The 19,230-nt window shown below is 44.1% G+C and overlaps 1 protein-coding gene across 4 annotated transcripts in view; it reads right to left on the minus strand.

Annotated features, from left to right (window-relative positions):
- rnf24 (ring finger protein 24) overlaps positions 1 to 19,230 on the minus strand; it is a 150,919-nt gene that overhangs the window by 11,126 nt on the left and 120,563 nt on the right. For all 4 annotated transcript variants that reach the window (XM_059650291.1, XM_059650289.1, XM_059650296.1 and 1 more), the window contains one exon: positions 636 to 715. In XM_059650291.1, the coding sequence (XP_059506274.1) occupies positions 636 to 715 (80 nt within the window). The remainder of the gene's footprint in view (positions 1 to 635; positions 716 to 19,230) is intronic.

Below are 19,230 nucleotides of genomic sequence, written 5' to 3' on the forward strand. Positions count from 1 at the left end.
GATATGGAGGTTAGATGGATGTGCCATGCTACATTGCCTATAGTGCCCAGGGATGTGTAGATGAGCTGGGCCAGTCACAGGAAATGCAAGGATAGGGTAGGGGAGTGGATCTCGGTGATACGGTCTTCTAAGGATCGTCATGGACCTGATGGGCCGAATGGCCTGCTTTCTCACTGTATGAATTTACTGTTAAACTTAGACTAATTTTATAAGAATATAAAAATAAAATCAGGAGCAAACTTTTAGCCCTCGTGCTTGCCCTGCCATTCAACAAGATCACAGCTGATCTTACTGTCAGTTTTACCTTCCTGCAATATTCCCAAATTCTCTGAATATCCAAAAGATTACTGACATTTGACTATCTTCAATGACTGGACGCCCAGAACTCTGTGATGTGCAGAATTCCAAAGAATTGTAATCTTTAAGTGAAGAAATGTATTGCATTTCAGTCCTGAATGGCTGACCCCTCATTCCAAGGCTGTGACATTAACCAGATCACTTACTAATGCCTGGAAAAATAAAGGTCAAAGTCTCAGTTTCCAGAAATATTAGTTTCTTGGAATCATTGAATTTTACGGCAAAATGGACCACATTGTGCACAACTCACTCTGCTGCACAATCTCCACTATACTCACTTTCTGTGAAATGCATGTTTACATGGACAGATCCCAAGCTCATCCTTTGGCTTAAACTCCTCCAAGCAGACTGCACAAATCTGTCAGATGAAACACAGCCACAATAAAGCAGTCAGTTTAAAAAGGTCATTTTGCAAAGACAACAGAACCTTACAAAGTAAAGTAGATGGCACAACGACATTTAACAGTATGTGTGAAGGAAGACGCTGTTTATGATAACCCCTGATTAAGGGGTTATTATGTGTAAAACATTCTTATGGTCGTTAAACTAAATATATCACAAGTTTAAAAGATTTCAAAGCACACAGAAAATTACAATCCTATTAATCCCAACAGCACTCCTTTACAATACTCACACCAGAGAGAATTTCCTTCTCTGTCACATCCTTAGGGTTTATCTGTGGATTCCATTCCCTGTCTGGAAAATAATCTCTTTCTTGAGTCTTCATACAACTAAGCTTAGACTTTTTCAGCTTTTAATAACTCTTTCAGATTTTAACCAAACATTTGTCAGAATTTTCAGACTAATTCTTACGCTGAGAAACCTATTTCAGAACAGTTATAATTCTTCTTTAGGAACAAATGATTTAGATATCCGGCTTCAGCCGAGGCTTCTACAAAGTGGCCCAACTCAAAAGCACTTTCTTCTAGCCATGGTGTTACCCTAAGCCAAAAATATTTCAGAATATTCTAAGCTTCGTTTCACTGCTTATTCTGTTCAGTCAGAAAATTCTCCCAGTTTAAGCAAAACCCCATTACTTTCCAGGAAGTTTCTTTTTCATACAGTGTTTTCAAAGAGATCACCACGGCTACGGAAGTACTTACAAGTTACAACTTACAACTTACAAGCTTCGTTTCACTGCTTATTCTGTTCAGTCAGAAAATTCTCCCAATTTAAACAAAACCGCATTACCCTCCAGGAAGTCTCTCTTTCATACAGTGTTTTCAAAGAAATCACCACTTACAAGTTAATCATTAAACTCCTTTATAGTCCAGGCCCAGAGTTTTTTGCTTCTGTCTTTACGAAAGAAACCAACTTTGTAGTGAATGAAACCTTTGAAGAGCAGGTGTGCATGCTGGAATGGATAGAGATAGACGAAGCTGATGTGCTGAAAATTTTGTCAAACATTAAGATTGACAAGTCGCCAGGCCCGGATCAGATTTGTCCTCGGCTGCTTTGGGAAGCGAGAAATGCAATTGCTTCACCGCTTGCGAAGATCTTTGCATCCTCGCTCTCCACTGGAGTCGTACCTGAGGACTGGAGAGAGGCAAATGTAATTCCTCTCTTCAAGAAAGGAAATAGGGAAATCCCCGGCAATTATAGGCCGGTAAGTCTCACGTCTGTCGTCTGCAAGGTGTTAGAAAGGATTCTGAGGGATAAGATTTATGACCATCTGGAAGAGCATGGCTTGATCAAATACAGTCAACACGGCTTTGTGAGGGGTAGGTCATGCCTTACAAACCTTATCGAGTTTTTTGAGGATGTGACTAGAAAGGTTGATGAGGGTCGAGCTGTGGATGTGGTGTATATGGACTTCAGTAAGGCATTTGATAAGGTTCCCCATGGTAGGCTCATTCAGAAGGTCAGGAGGAATGGGATACAGGGGAACTTAGCTGCTTGGATACAGAATTGGCTGGCCAACAGAAGACAGCGAGTGGTAGTAGAAGGAAAATATTCTGCCTGGAAGTCAGTGGTGAGTGGAGTTCCACAGGGCTCTGTCCTTGGGCCTCTACTGTTTGTAATTTTTATTAATGACTTGGACGAGGGAATTGAAGGATGGGTCAGCAAGTTTGCAGACGACACAAAGGTCGGAGGTGTCGTTGACAGTGTAGAGGGCTGTTGTAGGCTGCAGCGGGACATTGACAGGATGCAGAGATGGGCTGAGAGGTGGCAGATGGAGTTCAACCTGGATAAATGCGAGGTGATGCATTTTGGAAGGTCGAATTTGAAAGCTGAGTACAGGATTAAGGATAGGATTCTTGGCAGCGTGGAGGAACAGAGGGATCTTGGTGTGCAGATACATAGATCCCTTAAAATGGCCACCCAAGTGGACAGGGTTGTTAAGAAAGCATATGGTGTTTTGGCTTTCATTAACAGGGGGATTGAGTTTAAGAGTCGTGAGATCTTGTTGCAGCTCTATAAAACTTTGGTTAGACCGCACTTGGAATACTGCGTCCAGTTCTGGGCGCCCTATTATAGGAAAGATGTGGATGCTTTGGAGAGGGTTCAGAGGAGGTTTACCAGGATGCTGCCTGGACTGGAGGGCTTATCTTATGAAGAGAGGTTGACTGAGCTCGGTCTCTTTTCATTGGAGAAAAGGAGGAGGAGAGGGGACCTAATCGAGGTATACAAGATAATGAGAGGCATAGATAGAGTTGATAGCCAGAGACTATTTCCCAGGGCAGAAATGGCTAGCACGAGGGGTCATAGTTTTAAGCTGGTTGGTGGAAAGTATCGAGGGGATGTCAGAGGCAGGTTCTTTACGCAGAGAGTTGTGAGAGCATGGAATGCGTTGCCAGCAGCAGTTGTGGAAGCAAGGTCATTGGGGTCATTTAAGAGGCTGCTGGACATGTATATGGTCACAGAAATTTGAGGGTGCATACATGAGGATCAATGGTCGGCACAACATTGTGGGCTGAAGGGCCTGTTCTGTGCTGTACTGTTCTATGTTCTATGCTGCTAGTTCAAAATCCAAGCTGTAACATATTAAATATATATAAAATCACTATCTTTCATCTTGTCATTAATCTCCTAACGCATGGATGTCCAAACCCACATGACTTATTATTGTAAAACACAGAACTACAGATGTTGGAGATCTGAAACAAAGACAGAAATTGCCAGGGAGACTCGGCAAGTGTGGAAGCGTCTGTGGACTGAAAGTCCAGTTCTGAAGAAGGGTCACTGGACTTGAAATGTTAACTCTGTTTTCTCTCCACAAATGCTGCCGGATCTGCTGAGTTTCTTCAGCTATTTCTGTTTTTGCAACAGTTATTCAACTTAGAACATAAGAACTAGGAGCAGGAGTAGGCCATTCGGCCCTTCAAGCCTGCTCCGCCATTCAATAAAATCATGGCTGATCTTTTCGTGGACAAGGATCCACTTACCTGTGTTCTCACCGTATCCCCTCATTCCTTTATTGTTCAAAAAAATTCTGTCTTAGCTTCAAAAACGTTTACTGAAGTAGAGTCAACTATTTCACTGGGCAAGGAATTCCACAGATTAACAACCCTCTGGGTGAAGAAGTTCATTCTCAATTCAGTCCTAAAACTGCTCTCTCTAGGCTTGAGGCTCTGCCCTCTTGTCCTAGCTTCACCTGCCAGTGGGAACATCCTCTCTACTTCAATCTTATCTATTCCCTTCATAATTTTATATGTTTCTATAAGATCCCCCCTCAATCTTCTGAATTTCAATGAATATAATCACAATCTACTCAGTCTCTCCTCATAAGCCAATCCCCTCAACTCCGGAATCAACCTAGTGACCCTCCTCTGCACCCCCTCCAGTGCCAGTACATCCTTCCTCAAGTAAGGAGACCAAAACTGCACACAGTACTCCAGGTCTGGCCTCACCAGCACCTTGTACAGCTGCAACATAACCTCTCTGCTTTTAAACTCAATCACTTTAGCAATGAAGGACAAAATTCCATTTGCCTTCCTAATTACTTGTTGTACCTGCAGGCCAACCTTCTGTGATTCCTGTACAAGGACACCCAGGTCCCTCTGCATAGCAGCGTGCTGCAACTTTTTACTATTCAAATAATAATCCCTTTTACTATTACTCCTACCAAAATGTATGCCTTCACATTTATTTACATTGTATTCCATCTGCCAGACCTTTGCCCACTCACTCAATGTATCTATGTTCCTCTGTAAAGTTTCACTGTCCTCTGCACACTTTGCTCTGCCACTCATCTTAGTGTCATCTGCAAACTTTGACACTCTACACATGGTCCCCAACTCCAAATCATCTATATAAATTGTAAATAATTGCAGTCCCAACACGTATCACTGAGGCACACCACTAGTCTCTGATTGCCAACATAATTTGCACTAAGACACTGGACAGTCTTCAGAATGTCACAGGATACAATCCGGATTCACATGAAGCCTACTTTTGGCCATGGTCTTCTAGAAGATGTAGAATTATTCAGATGATAGGATTTTAATTCTTAGCTGATTCAACACATCATAGCAGATAATTATCAAATAAAAATAGAGTTTGGGATGAAATGTTCCACATTCATGAAAATGCCATCCATCTTCCTTCCATCTACAAAAGTTGATAGTTCATTTCACTTGTATATCCATGCTGATCGTTGAAGAGATGAATCATTAAGGGGCAGATCCTCACACAACAGCTGCACATGAAGTTGTTGTGGATTATCGTTTTTAGTGCTGGCCTTTGCTGGCAAACCACTGGCCATTGCGACCGTGCATTCCAGGTCACGGGAAGTACTGCCTTTTCCATCTGTTGTCAACTGGTGACCAGGTACATAAATCATTATCAAGGGCTGTTGTGTCACATTTAGGCATCATAGAAGCAGAGCTTTGGCTGTTGGCTGACTGTCTGCCCCCAGCTGCCCCCTTGATTCTCAGAGGCTCCTTGGGGAGGTGACTGTCTTCCATCCTGTGGCTGTGGCTGAACTAGTGAAGCTGCCTCTGTTTGATGAGCTGACAGACTGGGCAGCTCTTGCCTTTGAGAGGACTGCCATGTTCCTGATTTGTTTCTGACAAGATACACCCGGAATGGACTGCAGACAGCGAAAACGGAATGGAATGAAAATTCCTGAACTGGACACATTGCCTTCACAAGTAAATATAAATGAGCATTGTCATGCAGATTTACACTGATGTCAAGCTAGTGGGTCAAAAGATGCAAGTATGTACATGTAAAGAGGGATATACATAAATATATGTTGTAACAAAACTGCCAGGGTGGGAAAATAGTCAATCCCTTTCCAGCTTCCTCTAGTGATTTGCCCTTTGCCGTGTAATAAGATATAGGTATCTGGCTGCAAGCAGGCAGATATTTGTCAAGTTTGCTACCTGAGCTGTGTTAGGAAGAGCATTCAGCTAAGCTCAGACACTCGCCTATACACAAAGACAATGGAGACTATAACTCCTTACAAGGTCTCCAGAGCATGGGAAACTCTAGATTGAAAGTAGCACATGGTACATTTGGATCTCACTGTAACGGCTGGCATTGAAAGCCTCTGATCCTTTGGTTTCTTTATACTCCTGGAAGTGCCACATGCTTCAAGGAGGTCATTTGCTGGGTTGGACAGTTTGCCACACAGTAGCAGCTTGGCAGCCCATCAGCCCTGTAACCACACAATAAGCCTCTGTTCTTTACTTAGATAACACAGGGAAAGAAAAGTTGTTTTAATCTCCAGTTTCAATCTCTTATAAATGTTAAACCCCAAAGAAAGGTGTACACCTACGATCCATCACTGCTAGAGTATACTTTTGGAACCATAAATGGGGCTCCTGGACTGTTGGATGAATTGAAATGTATTGCCAATGATAGTGAATACTGTAAACAAGAGTGATGCATCTTGTTCATGAAGGGAAGATTTAATCCATGTAGTTAGACCACATTTACTGAACAGCATTATTTGCCTGCCACTAACTCAGCTTCAAATATGAAACACTGAAACTAGGGACAGGAGTAGGAAATTCTTTGTATCCCTCTGAGCCTGCTCTGCCATTCAATGTAGTAATGGCTGACCACCTATCTCAAGGCCAAAGTGCTGCTTTCTCCCTATACCCTTTGACGCCTTTAAAATCAAACAATTTATCAATCTCTTTCTAAATTATATTCAGTGATTTGGCTTCCACAGCCTTCTGTGGGAGATAATTCCCCAGGTTCACTACTTATTGAGTGAAGAATTGTTTTCTAATCTCAGTCCGAAATAACCTAAGGCTGTGTCTCCTGATTCTAGACTCTCTAACTAGAGTAAATATCCTCCCTGCATCTAATCTGTCCAGCCCATTTGGAATTTTATACATTTCAATCAGATCTACTGCCATCTTTCCAAGCTCTAGTGAATACAGGCCCAACTGAACCAATTTCTCCTGACTGGGCAGTCCTGTCATCCCTGGCATCAGCCTAGTGAACATCTGCTGTACCCTCTTTTTGGCAAGTAAATCCTTTCTTGGGTAAGAAAACAATACTGCACTTAATACTGCAGGTGTGGTCTCACCAATGACCTATCTAACTGCAGTAAGACGTCCCTACTTCAGAGCACAAAGCTGCTTGGAATGAAAGTCAACATACCATTTATCCTCCTACTTGCTTGCTGCATCTTTCTGCCTACTTTCACTGATTGATGTACAAGGACACCCAGATTCTTTGTATATCTAAAGTTCCCAACATATAAGCACTTAAATAACACCGTTCCTTTCTGTTTTTCACATTTTGCCACATTGTACTGCGCAGAGTCCTCAGATGGGGTCAAATCCCAGCTATGCTCTATCTGTTCTACCCGTGTAGCCTCAGTGGTAACTGTTCCACTCTTGACTCTTCCCTTAAGCTGCTCAGTAAAGTTCTGTCAAGACATGGATCACATTACACGTAAACAACATGATCACTGCAAGTGAACAAACATTTGTCCTCAAGTGACTTGAGTGCAGGAAAGCATTTCTTGCAGGGCAGGAAGAGAAGCGTTACAACTCTCTGAATCTCACGTGAGCACAGTGTTGTGAGAGGTGAACTTACTGAATCAGAAAAAGATTCAGATGGGGTCTGATAGAGTAGGTGCTGAGAAGATGTGGGTATTGAGAACCCAATTTTCAGTTTCACAGTAACAGGTCTCCCACCTAAAATGGAAAGGAGGCAAAACTTTATATCTGGGGGCCATTAATATCTGGAATTCTCTTACCCAGAGAACAGCTGAAGGTGGGTTCCTGAATATGTTCAATACTGAGTGAGAGTGTTCTGAGGAAGCGTCACCAGGCCCGAAACATTAACTAACTTTTTTCTTCACAGATGCTGTGAGATCTGCTGAGTTTTTCCAGCAACTTCTGTTTTTGTTCCTGAGTGAGACAGGTTTTTGATTTATAACAGAGTTGACGGTTATAGGGTTGTACGGGGCAAGACAGTATAGTGGAGTCACGCCTACGATCAAATCAGCTGTGATCTTACTTTGTGATGCCTATAAAAGACATTCTCAGCTGTGCTGTCCTAACATTCTGCTCTCTGCTTATTGTCTTGGTGTCAGTTTTGTCTGTGGTGTAGATGCAGACAGCAAATACAGTAAATAAACTATCAGATTAGTTACACCTCAACTAATACTGCAGAATTCATAGGAAAATAGAACATAGAACATAGAACAGTACAGCACAGAACAGGCCCTTCAGCCCACAATGTTGTGCCGACCATTGATCCTCATGTATGCACCCTCAAATTTCTGTGACCATATACATGTCCAGCAGTCTCTTAAATGACCCCAATGACCTTGCTTCCACAACTGCTGCTGGCAACGCATTCCATGCTCTCACAACTCTCTGCGTAAAGAACCTGCCTCTGACATCCCCTCGATACTTTCCACCAACCAGCTTAAAACTATGACCCCTCGTGCTAGCCATTTCTGCCCTGGGAAATGGTCTCTGGCTATCAACTCTATCTATGCCTCTCATTATCTTGTATACCTCAATTAGGTCCCCTCTCCTCCTCCTTTTCTCCAATGAAAAGAGACCGAGCTCAGTCAACCTCTCTTCATAAGATAAGCCCTCCAGTCCAGGCAGCATCCTGGTAAACCTCCTCTGAACCCTCTCCAAAGCATCCACATCTTTCCTATAATAGGGCGCCCAGAACTGGACGCAGTATTCCAAGTGCGGTCTAACCAAAGTTTTATAGAGCTGCAACAAGATCTCACGACTCTTAAACTCAATCCCCCTGTTAATGAAAGCCAAAACACCATATGCTTTCTTAACAACCCTGTCCACTTGGGTGGCCATTTTAAGGGATCTATGTATCTGCACACCAAGATCCCTCTGTTCCTCCACGCTGCCAAGAATCCTATCCTTAATCCTGTACTCAGCTTTCAAATTCGACCTTCCAAAATGCATCACCTCGCATTTATCCAGGTTGAACTCCATCTGCCACCTCTCAGCCCATCTCTGCATCCTGTCAATGTCCCGCTGCAGCCTACAACAGCCCTCTACACTGTCAACGACACCTCCGACCTTTGTGTCGTCTGCAAACTTGCTGACCCATCCTTCAATTCCCTCGTCCAAGTCATTAATAAAAATTACAAACAGTAGAGGCCCAAGGACAGAGCCCTGTGGAACTCCACTCACCACTGACTTCCAGGCAGAATATTTTCCTTCTACTACCACTCGCTGTCTTCTGTTGGCCAGCCAATTCTGTATCCAAGCAGCTAAGTTCCCCTGTATCCCATTCCTCCTGACCTTCTGAATGAGCCTACCATGGGGAACCTTATCAAATGCCTTACTGAAGTCCATATACACCACATCCACAGCTCGACCCTCATCAACCTTTCTAGTCACATCCTCAAAAAACTCGATAAGGTTTGTAAGGCATGACCTACCCCTCACAAAAATGTCACTGGATAAACACCAATAGAGGAAGTGAAATGTCAGGTTAGGGGAATACACAGTGAGAATTACAGGATATAGCACGGAAAGATTTAGGGAAAGCTGTGAAATATGCAAACTGGGGTAATTTTAATGTAACCAGTGGGATAGCATATAATCAGAGATAATGGGAACTGCAGATGCTGGAGATTCCAAGATAATAAAATGTGAGGCTGGATGAACACAGCAGGCCAAGCAGCATCTCAGGAGCACAAAAGCTGACGTTTCGGGCCTAGACCCTTCATCAGAGAGCACTCTCTGATGAAGGGTCTAGGCCCGAAACGTCAGCTTTTGTGCTCCTGAGATGCTGCTTGGCCTGCTGTGTTCATCCAGCCTCACATTTTATTATCTTGGATAGCATATAATGCTGTTTTTAATGATGTCAAAATGAGGAAATGAAATATTTTATCTTTATTACTGGTTTAAAGCCCATTGAAGAGAGGATAGTAACTTCCCAGGAGTGCTTGGAGTACATGCAGCAACAAAAAGCTGCTAATATTTAAAACGCACTCTGAAAGTAACAGTGGTGGAAAGTTGCATGTAACAATGTGAATCAGCCTTGATGTAAATCATATCAGTGTCATTTGTGGTAATTAAACTTGCTACGATTGCTTTTGTCAAATTTAAACCTGTGTAATGGGACGACTTTAGGCAATAAGGTAAAGACCTGCAAGCTTTGTGTTATTTTGATACACAGTGTCACTATTCCATATTGTTCTGACCAGTCCCTTGATGAAGTCCTCAATTTTTTTATAGTTCCAGATGATCAAGTTCCTGCATAAGGAGGGATAAATGATCCCCGTTCTATATTCACCTACACCCCCAGTGGATCATAGGATTCCTCCTCTTGTAAATGCCTTTCTCCCAGCCCAAATAAGTTGTGAATAAAAATGAGCCAATTTAATTAGGTTATCTCATGTTAACAAAGACTTACTGAACACAAGAACAGAATAATCCAACACTCATATAGAGCTTAAAAATGAAAAGTTAATCTAAAATGATAGAAGCTTAAACAGATATATGAATCTAAGTTCTGTGAAGCACAGATTAAGGAATGTTATAGCCATTATGTTCAGTGATATCAGCAGCACTGATATTAAGTAATGATCAGTCAACTTCAGGTTAGATAAACTATTTTGTCCTGTTGTTGTTCCAGAATTGTTGGTTTTAGCAAATAGAACAAGCTATTTTCTCAACTTTTTTTTACCTGCAGTGCAGGGGTAATTGACTAACATACACAGACTGGGGCTGAAGAGGTTTTTAACCCCTGGAAAGGTGAAAACACAAATATACGCTTCAACTCATGCCCCCAGTTTGGAATATAATTCACAAGAGACAACTTCCTGTTGAAAACGGTCTAATTAGATCATCTTTCATATGTGCCCTTATGAAGTCTTACTCTTTGAAACTTTATGAGCACCCTACAAAGTATGACATTTCAAAGACTCAGACAGGGAATCCTATGCTCAGCAATTGCTTCATTCACCTGAATTGACTTTTGCAGTCTTTGGGGAAAAAAATGCCTCTCCCAAAAGTTCAAATGGCTGTATGTAATTCAGGGTTCTGCTTCTACAAGCTGCAGTCGTTTGGAAATTGCTTCTCAGAAGTACCAGGATTGAAGTGTATATAATGCCTAGTCCAGTGCAATTGAAAGAAGGTTAGGGTTGGGGTTGAAGGACACCTTGTTTGCTAGTAATGTCAGACAGCATGACAGATTGCTCATCTGTCATGTGCAGAAATTCATTGTCACAAAGGTCACAAGAAAATGCTGAAACTTCAAAACAAATGTGTTGATCTGTAAGCAAATACAAAGGCAATTATCAAGCCAGCTGTTAAAACGTGGATCTGGTGACACTGATTATCTCTTATTTTTCAAAACTGGAAGAAATACAAGTTTTTTCTCACATTTTAGAATTTTGGATTGGGAAGCCAAAGCATTTTTTTTAAATGGGAAAGCTATGAATGACCCATTTTGTTTGTCTAGATATCTCTGTGTTTCATGATATGGATGCATTAGTCATCATTATCATAATGGGTTGTTAACTCAATTTTCATCATTCAGCAGATATCAGAACCCAAGAAATGAATCTATGGTGATTTGCATTTGATTGCTCCTTCACACTCACCCTCCTGCATTTGGACATCAAATATATACCGGTGTCTTGGTTGGAATTCCAATCACATTGCTACATGAGGTAATCATTCTACAGAGTTGGAGCCAAGCTCTATAAAACTGTTCTTCTGCAAATAGTGTTCAACTTTCATTGGTATATCGAGAAATTAAGCAGCATTCATTTTAAAACTGACTTCACCTCTCTCCCTGGATCATGATCTGAAGTTTCTTCTTTTAAGTGTCCTGCTCTCTAAACATGGCAAGTTATAAGAATTAAGCAGTCAGTAATTTAAAAAAAATCTTTTGTTGGGAAGTTCCGGTTAACAAGTCATGCGGTACGGGTTGGAAAAGCATATCTCCGTTGGGTCAAATAATTTCAATAGACTGATTTATTGGCATTCCCCCAAGGGCTATTATTTGAGATGATGAATGCTAGGCTGAGTCTCAAAGGCTATGACTATTTCAGCAGGGGGGATCTGCACCAGTGAAAGTAACATTTTAAAGGTTTATTTCTATGAGATGATAAATTGTCTTTGATGTGGGGTCTAAACAGAAGTTTTATTTTTTACTTAAAAGATTAACCATTTGAGAGAAGTTAAAAGCTTTGAATGAGTTCCTTATATTTACTCTCAAATATGCATGAATTAAAGTTGTACTCAATTTATTCTTTTCATCTCCATTTGGCCTGAGGTTTGCCTATGATCAATGCCGAGTGTGTGGTTATGGAAGTGACATCGGAGTTTAAAGGGCATGAGGGGTGGGTTGGGGGGAAGATGGCATGAGGCATGAAGGGCCATGGGCTTGGAGAAGCATGAGTTTGAATTGAGGAGCAACAGAGGACATGAAATTAGGATTTGCATGGAGCGAGTACTAAGGGCCTAAATGGTTTAAGATAACGTGAACAAAGCCCCAGAAAATAGTGGGCCTTCTAACAGTTTGCTCCATGGCCATTCTACCCAGACGTCCCTGCAATGAGAACTGCTTTGACTGGAACTCTCTAAAGGAAGACCTAGTGAGTTGAGAAATTTCTGAGTTATCTGCTTCGGTAGTCACAATCCGGCTTAATCCAGTCTTAAAAGCACAAAAGGATTTGGAATTGGTGTAGGTGGGAGATGGCTATCATTGGCATAAATAACTCTATGTCTGTGAGGCACCATATGGAAGAAAAGAGGAATTAGGGTGGAATAAGACGTAGCTGGGAAAAAAAAATAAGAGCAAGCAGTTCAGCCCATCGAGCCTGTTGGTCCAGTTAATTAGATCACGACTACTTTGTAGGGACCATTAACAAAAACCAAAATTGCTGGAATAGCTCAGCAGATTTGGCAGCATCTGTGAAGAAAAAATCAGAGTTAACATTTCAGGTCCATGACCCTTCCTCAGAATGTTCGGAGAAAGGATCACTGGACTCAAAACATTAACTCTGATTTTCTCTTCACAGATGTTGCCAGGCCTGCTGAGCTTTTCCAGTAACTTCTGTCTTTGATTCTGATTTACACCATCTGCGGTTCTTTTGGTTTTTATTTTGTAGGGATCATGGTATGGCACTGTGCGGTGGGTACAGAAGTTATAGACTGTGTTTCATTGAATACATGGGTAAAAGTAGAATAAATACTAGCCTCGTGAGAGACAGTCATTTCACGGGAGTGAATTGATAAATGGGCTTCAGTGCCACGGAGCTGAAAAATAGAGGAGCAATGCTTCCTGTCAACAGGTCTGGGAATGTCATTCAGCACTTTACCTGGGCTCGTTCTGGTTCCACGGGCATGATGAAAACCTTACGAGGTTAAAAGGCATCACACAAGTGTTTGAAAGAGATGGACACTGAATCTGGAAGTGACAACATGTTCACAGCCTTGAGAAGAAAGGAATTTGAAGATGGGTAATGACAAAAGTCTTGACAGAAGTTTTCTGGCTGGACGATGGCTGGGGTGATGATGGGGGTTTAGAAATGGAGCTTGACAGCCTGTAAGCAAAAGAAACTTCCCAACATCAGCTAACCTGGGGCCAGGGAGAGAATTGGGTGGGTGGAGGGGGCGGGGGTGGACTCTGCAGTGTAGGGGGCAATTCGATGCTGGAGCTGGAGGGGGTCTCATGGAAAAGAAAAACACTCAATTAAGGCAAAGGAGAGATGGCCGAGGAACAGACAGAGGCAAATTCAGCTCAGTGGAGGGCAGTGGAGCTCAGCTCAGAATTCTATCATTTACTCCATAAATGCCTAAATGTATTGATCTAACATTTCACAGAAAATGCTAAGCTTAGACAGATTAATAACACTAACTGAAGCAGAAATTTGTTGGGATTCTGCAGCTATGTGTTATGATTTTAAAGTTTTGCCCATCACTTGGGGACGTCAGCATGGCTCACCAGGAATTTCCCACTCTTATTAGCTGTCCTTTCAGTGTGGTGGCTGATACACTACCTGTTGGTCTAAGGTATGCACATGCCTTCCTTGGTCACCAAGTCCCGGGATGGGACTTGATTCCCCAGCTTGTGGCTCAGAGGCACCATGTGAAGCCCCTTCTGTAAATCAGCACTACTCTATAATTTCACACTTGTACGCTTCACGATATTGCCTCATAATAAGCTGTCTTTATGAAAAACTTGCCCTCTTTCATCACATTCCATGGATGTAGCTCCCATTAAACAGTAAACTTTTATGTCGATACATTTTCCAAGCAACAACATTGTGACCAGCCATTGTCATCAAACAGCTCCTTTAACATTCAATATTTAGCATTCAAAACACTCTGTTCCCTTTGAAACAATGAATCCTTTAATCCTCGCATGCTTGAAGCAGAAAACAGTATCACCACAATGTGTATATTTTCATCCTCGAATATTAATTGTCCAAAAGATAAATATATTACCATTTCCCTTAGATGTGTCCCTATTTGCTGCACCACATCTCAATAAGAGTATTGATCTTTCTTAAAAAAATGCATTCTTGCTGATGGATGATTAAAATGTTCAGTGTCTGTACTTTTCAAAGCTTTTGGGTGGGGGGTGAAAGTTCCTCAGGGAATAAGGATGATGTACTCTGACACTGCCGACACTAATACACTCCCATGTGTCAATCCTGACTGTTCTCAATGATCAGAGATAATGGGAACTGCAGATGCTGGACACTCCAAGATAACAAAGTGTGGAGCTGAATGAACACAGCAGGCCAAGCAGCATCTCAGGAGCACAAAAGCTGACGTTTCGGGACGAGACCCTTCATCATCTCTGATGAAGGGTCTAGGCCCGAAACGTCAGCTTTTGTGCTCCTGAGATGCTGCTTGGCCTGCTGTGTTCATCCAGCTCCACACTGTGTTATCAAGAACAAAGGTGTGTTTTCTCTTGGGATAGCAGGAACTGCAGATGCTGGAGAATCTGAGATAACAAGGTGCAGAGCTGGATAAACACAGCAGGCCAAGCATCAGAGGAGCAGGAAGGCTGACGTTTCGGGCCTAGACCCTTCTTCAAAAAATTCAGAAGGGTCTAGGCCCAAAGGTCAGCCTTCCTGCTCCTCTGATGCTGCTTGGCCTGCTGTGTTCGTCCAGCTCTGCACCTTGTTATCTCTGTTTCCTCTTGGGAACTGGTGTGGAAGATAATGTAAATTAATTACTGATCAAAGGACACTGTAGACGAATTGGCACTAAGGCATTGCTATGCTTAGGGCTGGCAGATGGTTGGATACTGAATTGGTTAATGAAGAGAACGGGTTCTGGAACAAAAACAGAAGTTACTGGAAAAGCTCAGAAGATTCTGGCTGAGTTTTAGCAGGAGGCAGTGTGATTTTTCAAGATCTCAAGAGACAGTGTTTTGCTCTGTCTCTCGAGTTTCTCTCTAATCTTGCTTCAGTTATTGAATTGTTGAATGTTCTGAGAAAATAATTCCAGTCTTTAAGAAGCAAGTAAATATTTCCAGAAGTCTGCTGAAACTGTTTGCATTAACAGGTGACCTCAGAGTACAAAAAGATATACAGATATTATAGTTGTCTGTGAATAACTCATTGTTGAGGGATATCATGAAGCTTACATATCAATCATTGGAAACTGTTATGTAAACAAGGAAATTACATTCCTTTTTAACTGATCCCTTAACCATGTCCATCTGTCAGTTTGTCTGTCTGTCTGAGATGGCAAGTTATGATGAAAGACTGGGCTTTGGGTTTTAGGTTGCAGTGATTAATTAGATTACCTTGTTCTCTTTTTGCGTTTTGCGAAGGCTACATTATTAATAATAAATCGTTTATTTTGTTTAAGTTATAAAACTTGGTGTCCAAGGTCTGTTTCTCCGAAATAAAGTCTGGAGCTGGATGAACACAGCAGGCCAAGCAGCATCTTAGGAGCACTAAAGCTGACGTTCCGGGCCTAGACTCTTCATCAGAAAACGGGGACGTGGACAGGGTTCTGAAATAAGTAGGGAGACACGGGGAGGCGGATCGAAGATGGATAGAGGAGAAGATAGGTGGAGAGGAGACACACAAATTAAAGGGGTGGGGATGGAGCCTGCAGAGGTGAGTATAGGTGAGGAGGTAGGGAGGGGATAGGTCAGTCCGGGGAGGATGGACAGGTGAAGGGGGCGGGATGAGGTTAGGAGGTAGGGAATGGAGGTGTGGCTTGAGATGGGAGGAGGGGATAGTTGAGAGGAAGAACAGGTTAGGTAGACGGGGACGAGCTCAGCTGGTTTTGGGATGCAGTGGGGGGAGGGGAGATTTTGAAGCTTGTGAAGTCCACATTGACACCATTGGGCTGCAGGGTTCCCAAGCGGAATATGAGTTGCTGTTCCTGCAACCTTCGGGTGGCATCATTGTGGCACTGCAGGAGGCCCATGATGGACATGCTGTCTAAGGAATGGGAGGGGGAGTTGAAATGGTTCGCGACTGGGAGGGGCAGTTGTTTATTGCGAACCGAGCGGAGGTGTTCTCCAAAGCGGTCCCCAAGCCTCCGCTTGGTTTCGCCAATGTAGAGGGAGCTACAACGGGTACAGCAGATGCAGTATACCACATTGGCAGATGTGCAGCTGAACATCTGCTTGATGCGGAAAGTCATCTTGGAGCCTGGGATGGGGGTGAGGGAGGAGGTGTGGGGGCAAGTGTAGCACTTTCTGCGGTTGCAGGGGCAAGTTCCTGGAGTGATGAGGTTGGATGGGAGTGTGGAATGGACAAGGGAGTCCTGGAGAGAGTGGTCTTTCCAGAAGGCCACCTTCCTAAAATCCACAAACCCGACTGCCTGGTTGACACATTGTCTCCGCCTGCTCCAGCCCCACCGAACTTATGTCCACCTATCTGGAATCCATTTTCTCCCCCTTTGTCCAGGAACTCCCTACCTACGTCTGTGACACCACCCACGCCCTCCACCTCCTCCAGAACTTCCAATTCCCCGGTCCCCAACACCTCATTTTCACCATGGACGTCCAGTCCCTAAACACCTGCAATCCCCACGCAGATGGCCTACAGGCCGTCTGCTTCTTCCTGTCCCGCAGGCCCGACCGGTCTCCCTCCACCGACACCCTCATCCGCCTAGCCGAACTCGTCCTCACCCTCAACAACTACTTTTTCGATTCCTCCCACTTCCTACAGACAAAGGGGGTGGCCATGGGTACCCGCATGGGTCCAAGCTATGCCTGCCTCTTTGTAGGTTACGTGGAACAATCCCTCGTCTGTACCTACACTGGCCCTAAATCCCACCTCTTCCTCCGTTACATCGATGACTGTATCGGTGCCGCCTCATGCTCTCAACAGGAGCTTGAACATTTCATCCAGTTCACCAACACCTTCCACCCCAACCTCAAGTTCACCTGGGCCATCTCCAACACATCCCTCACCTTCCTGGGCCTCTCTGTCTCCATCTCAGGCAACCACCTAGAAACTGATATCCATTTCAAGCCCACCAACTCCCACAGCTACCTGGAATACACCTCCTCCCACCCATCTTCCTGCAAAACTTCCATCCCCTATTCCCAATTCCTTCGCTTCTGCCGCATCTGCTCCCAGAATGAGGCATTCCACTCCCGTACATCGCAGATGTCCTCGTTCTTCAAGTACCGCAACCTCCCTCCCGCAGTGGTCGAGAATGCCCTTGACTGTGCCTCCCGCATTTCCGGCAACTCATCCCTCACACCCCATCCCTGCAATAACCGCCAAAAGCAATCCCCCTAGTCCTCACATGTCACCCGACCAACCGCTGGATACAACGCATCATCCTCCGACACTTCCACCATCTACAATCCGACCCCGCCATTTTTCCCTCCCCACCCTTGTCTGCTTTCCGGAGGGACCACTCTCTCTGGGACTCCCTTGTCTGCTCGACACTCCCATCCAACCCCACCACACCCTGCACTTTCCCCTGTAACCGCAGGAAGTACTACACTTGCCCCCACACCTCCTCCCTCACCCCCATCCCAGGCCCCACGATGACTTTCCACATCAAGCAGATGTTCACCTGCACATCTGTCAATGTGGTATACTGCATCCGCTGTATCTATTGTGGCTTCCTCTACTTCGTGGAGACCAAGCAGAGGCTTGGGGACTGCTCTGCAGAACATCTGCGCTTGGTTCGCAACAAACAACTTCATGCTTGGGAACCCTGCAGCCCAATGGTATCAATGTGGACTTCACAAGCTTCAAAATCTCCCCTCCCCCCACTGCATTCCAAAACCAGCCCAGTTCGTCCCCGTCTCCCTAACCTGTCCTTCCTCTCACCTATCCCCTCCTCCCACCTCAAGCCGCACCTCCATTCCCTCTCTCGTAGCCTCATCCCGCCCCCTTACCTTGTCCGTCCTCCCCAGACCGACCTATCCCCTCCCTACCTCCCCACCTATACTCACCTTTACTGGCTCCATCCCCTCCTCTTTAACTTGTCTGTCTCCTCTCCACCTATCTTCTCCTCTATCCACCTTTGACCCGCCTCCCCCTCTCTCCCTATTCATTTCAGAATCCTCTCTCCATCCCCCTCTCTGATGAAGGGCCTAGGCCTGAAACATCAGCTTTTGTGCTCCTGAGATGCTGCTTGGCCTGCTGAGTTCATCCAGCTTCACACTTTGTTATCTCGGATTCTCCAGCATCTGCAGTTCCCATTATCTCTGTTTCTCCTAAAGTTTGGTTAGGAACAATGGGCATACTGTAGGGCTGCTGAACGTTTTACTTTCACTGCGTTGTGAATCCGATGATAGAGCTACTGATTTGCTGTGGCTTGCTATTCCTGTGTCACAGCATTTAGATTAAAGATTAGATTAGATTCCCGACAGTGTGGAAACAGGCCCTTTGGCCCAACAAGTCCACACCGCCCTTGAAGCATCCCACCCAGACCCATCCCCCTATAACCCACACACCCCTGAACACTACAGGTAATTTAACATGGCTAATCCACCTAGCCTGCACATCTTTGGACTGCGGGAGGAAACTGGAGCACCCGGAGGAAACCCACGCAGACACAGGGAGAATATGCAAACTCCACACAGACAGTCGCCCGAGGGTGGAATCGAACCCGGGTCCCTGGCGCTGTGAGGCTGTAGTGCTAACCACTGAGCCACCGTGCCATGATCACACTGAATGGTGGAACAGGCTCGAAGGGCCAAACGGCCTACCCTGGGTCCTATTTTCCGTGTTTCTATTGAAGCACTTTCTTAATCTTCAAGACTGCTATCAGCTCAACCCTTACACTTCACATCAAATCCATCAGTAAGAAAAGCAAGCTGTCTAATTCTCCACACAATAGGCATTCAGTTCCTCTTCCTGTGGTAATATTTGATTTTGTCAGCCGGAAAATTCAAATGGCCGCCATTACTCTCCATATAGGGAGTTCAGATCGCTTTGCAATCCATATGACCGGATTTGTCCCCTCTGGTGGCATACTGGAAGGTGGCAAACGGAGGTTTGTATTCAGAGGGTGGTCT

This window comes from Stegostoma tigrinum, chromosome 1 (assembly GCF_030684315.1).
Source record: "Stegostoma tigrinum isolate sSteTig4 chromosome 1, sSteTig4.hap1, whole genome shotgun sequence".
Classification (NCBI taxonomy): Eukaryota; Metazoa; Chordata; class Chondrichthyes; order Orectolobiformes; family Stegostomatidae; genus Stegostoma; species Stegostoma tigrinum.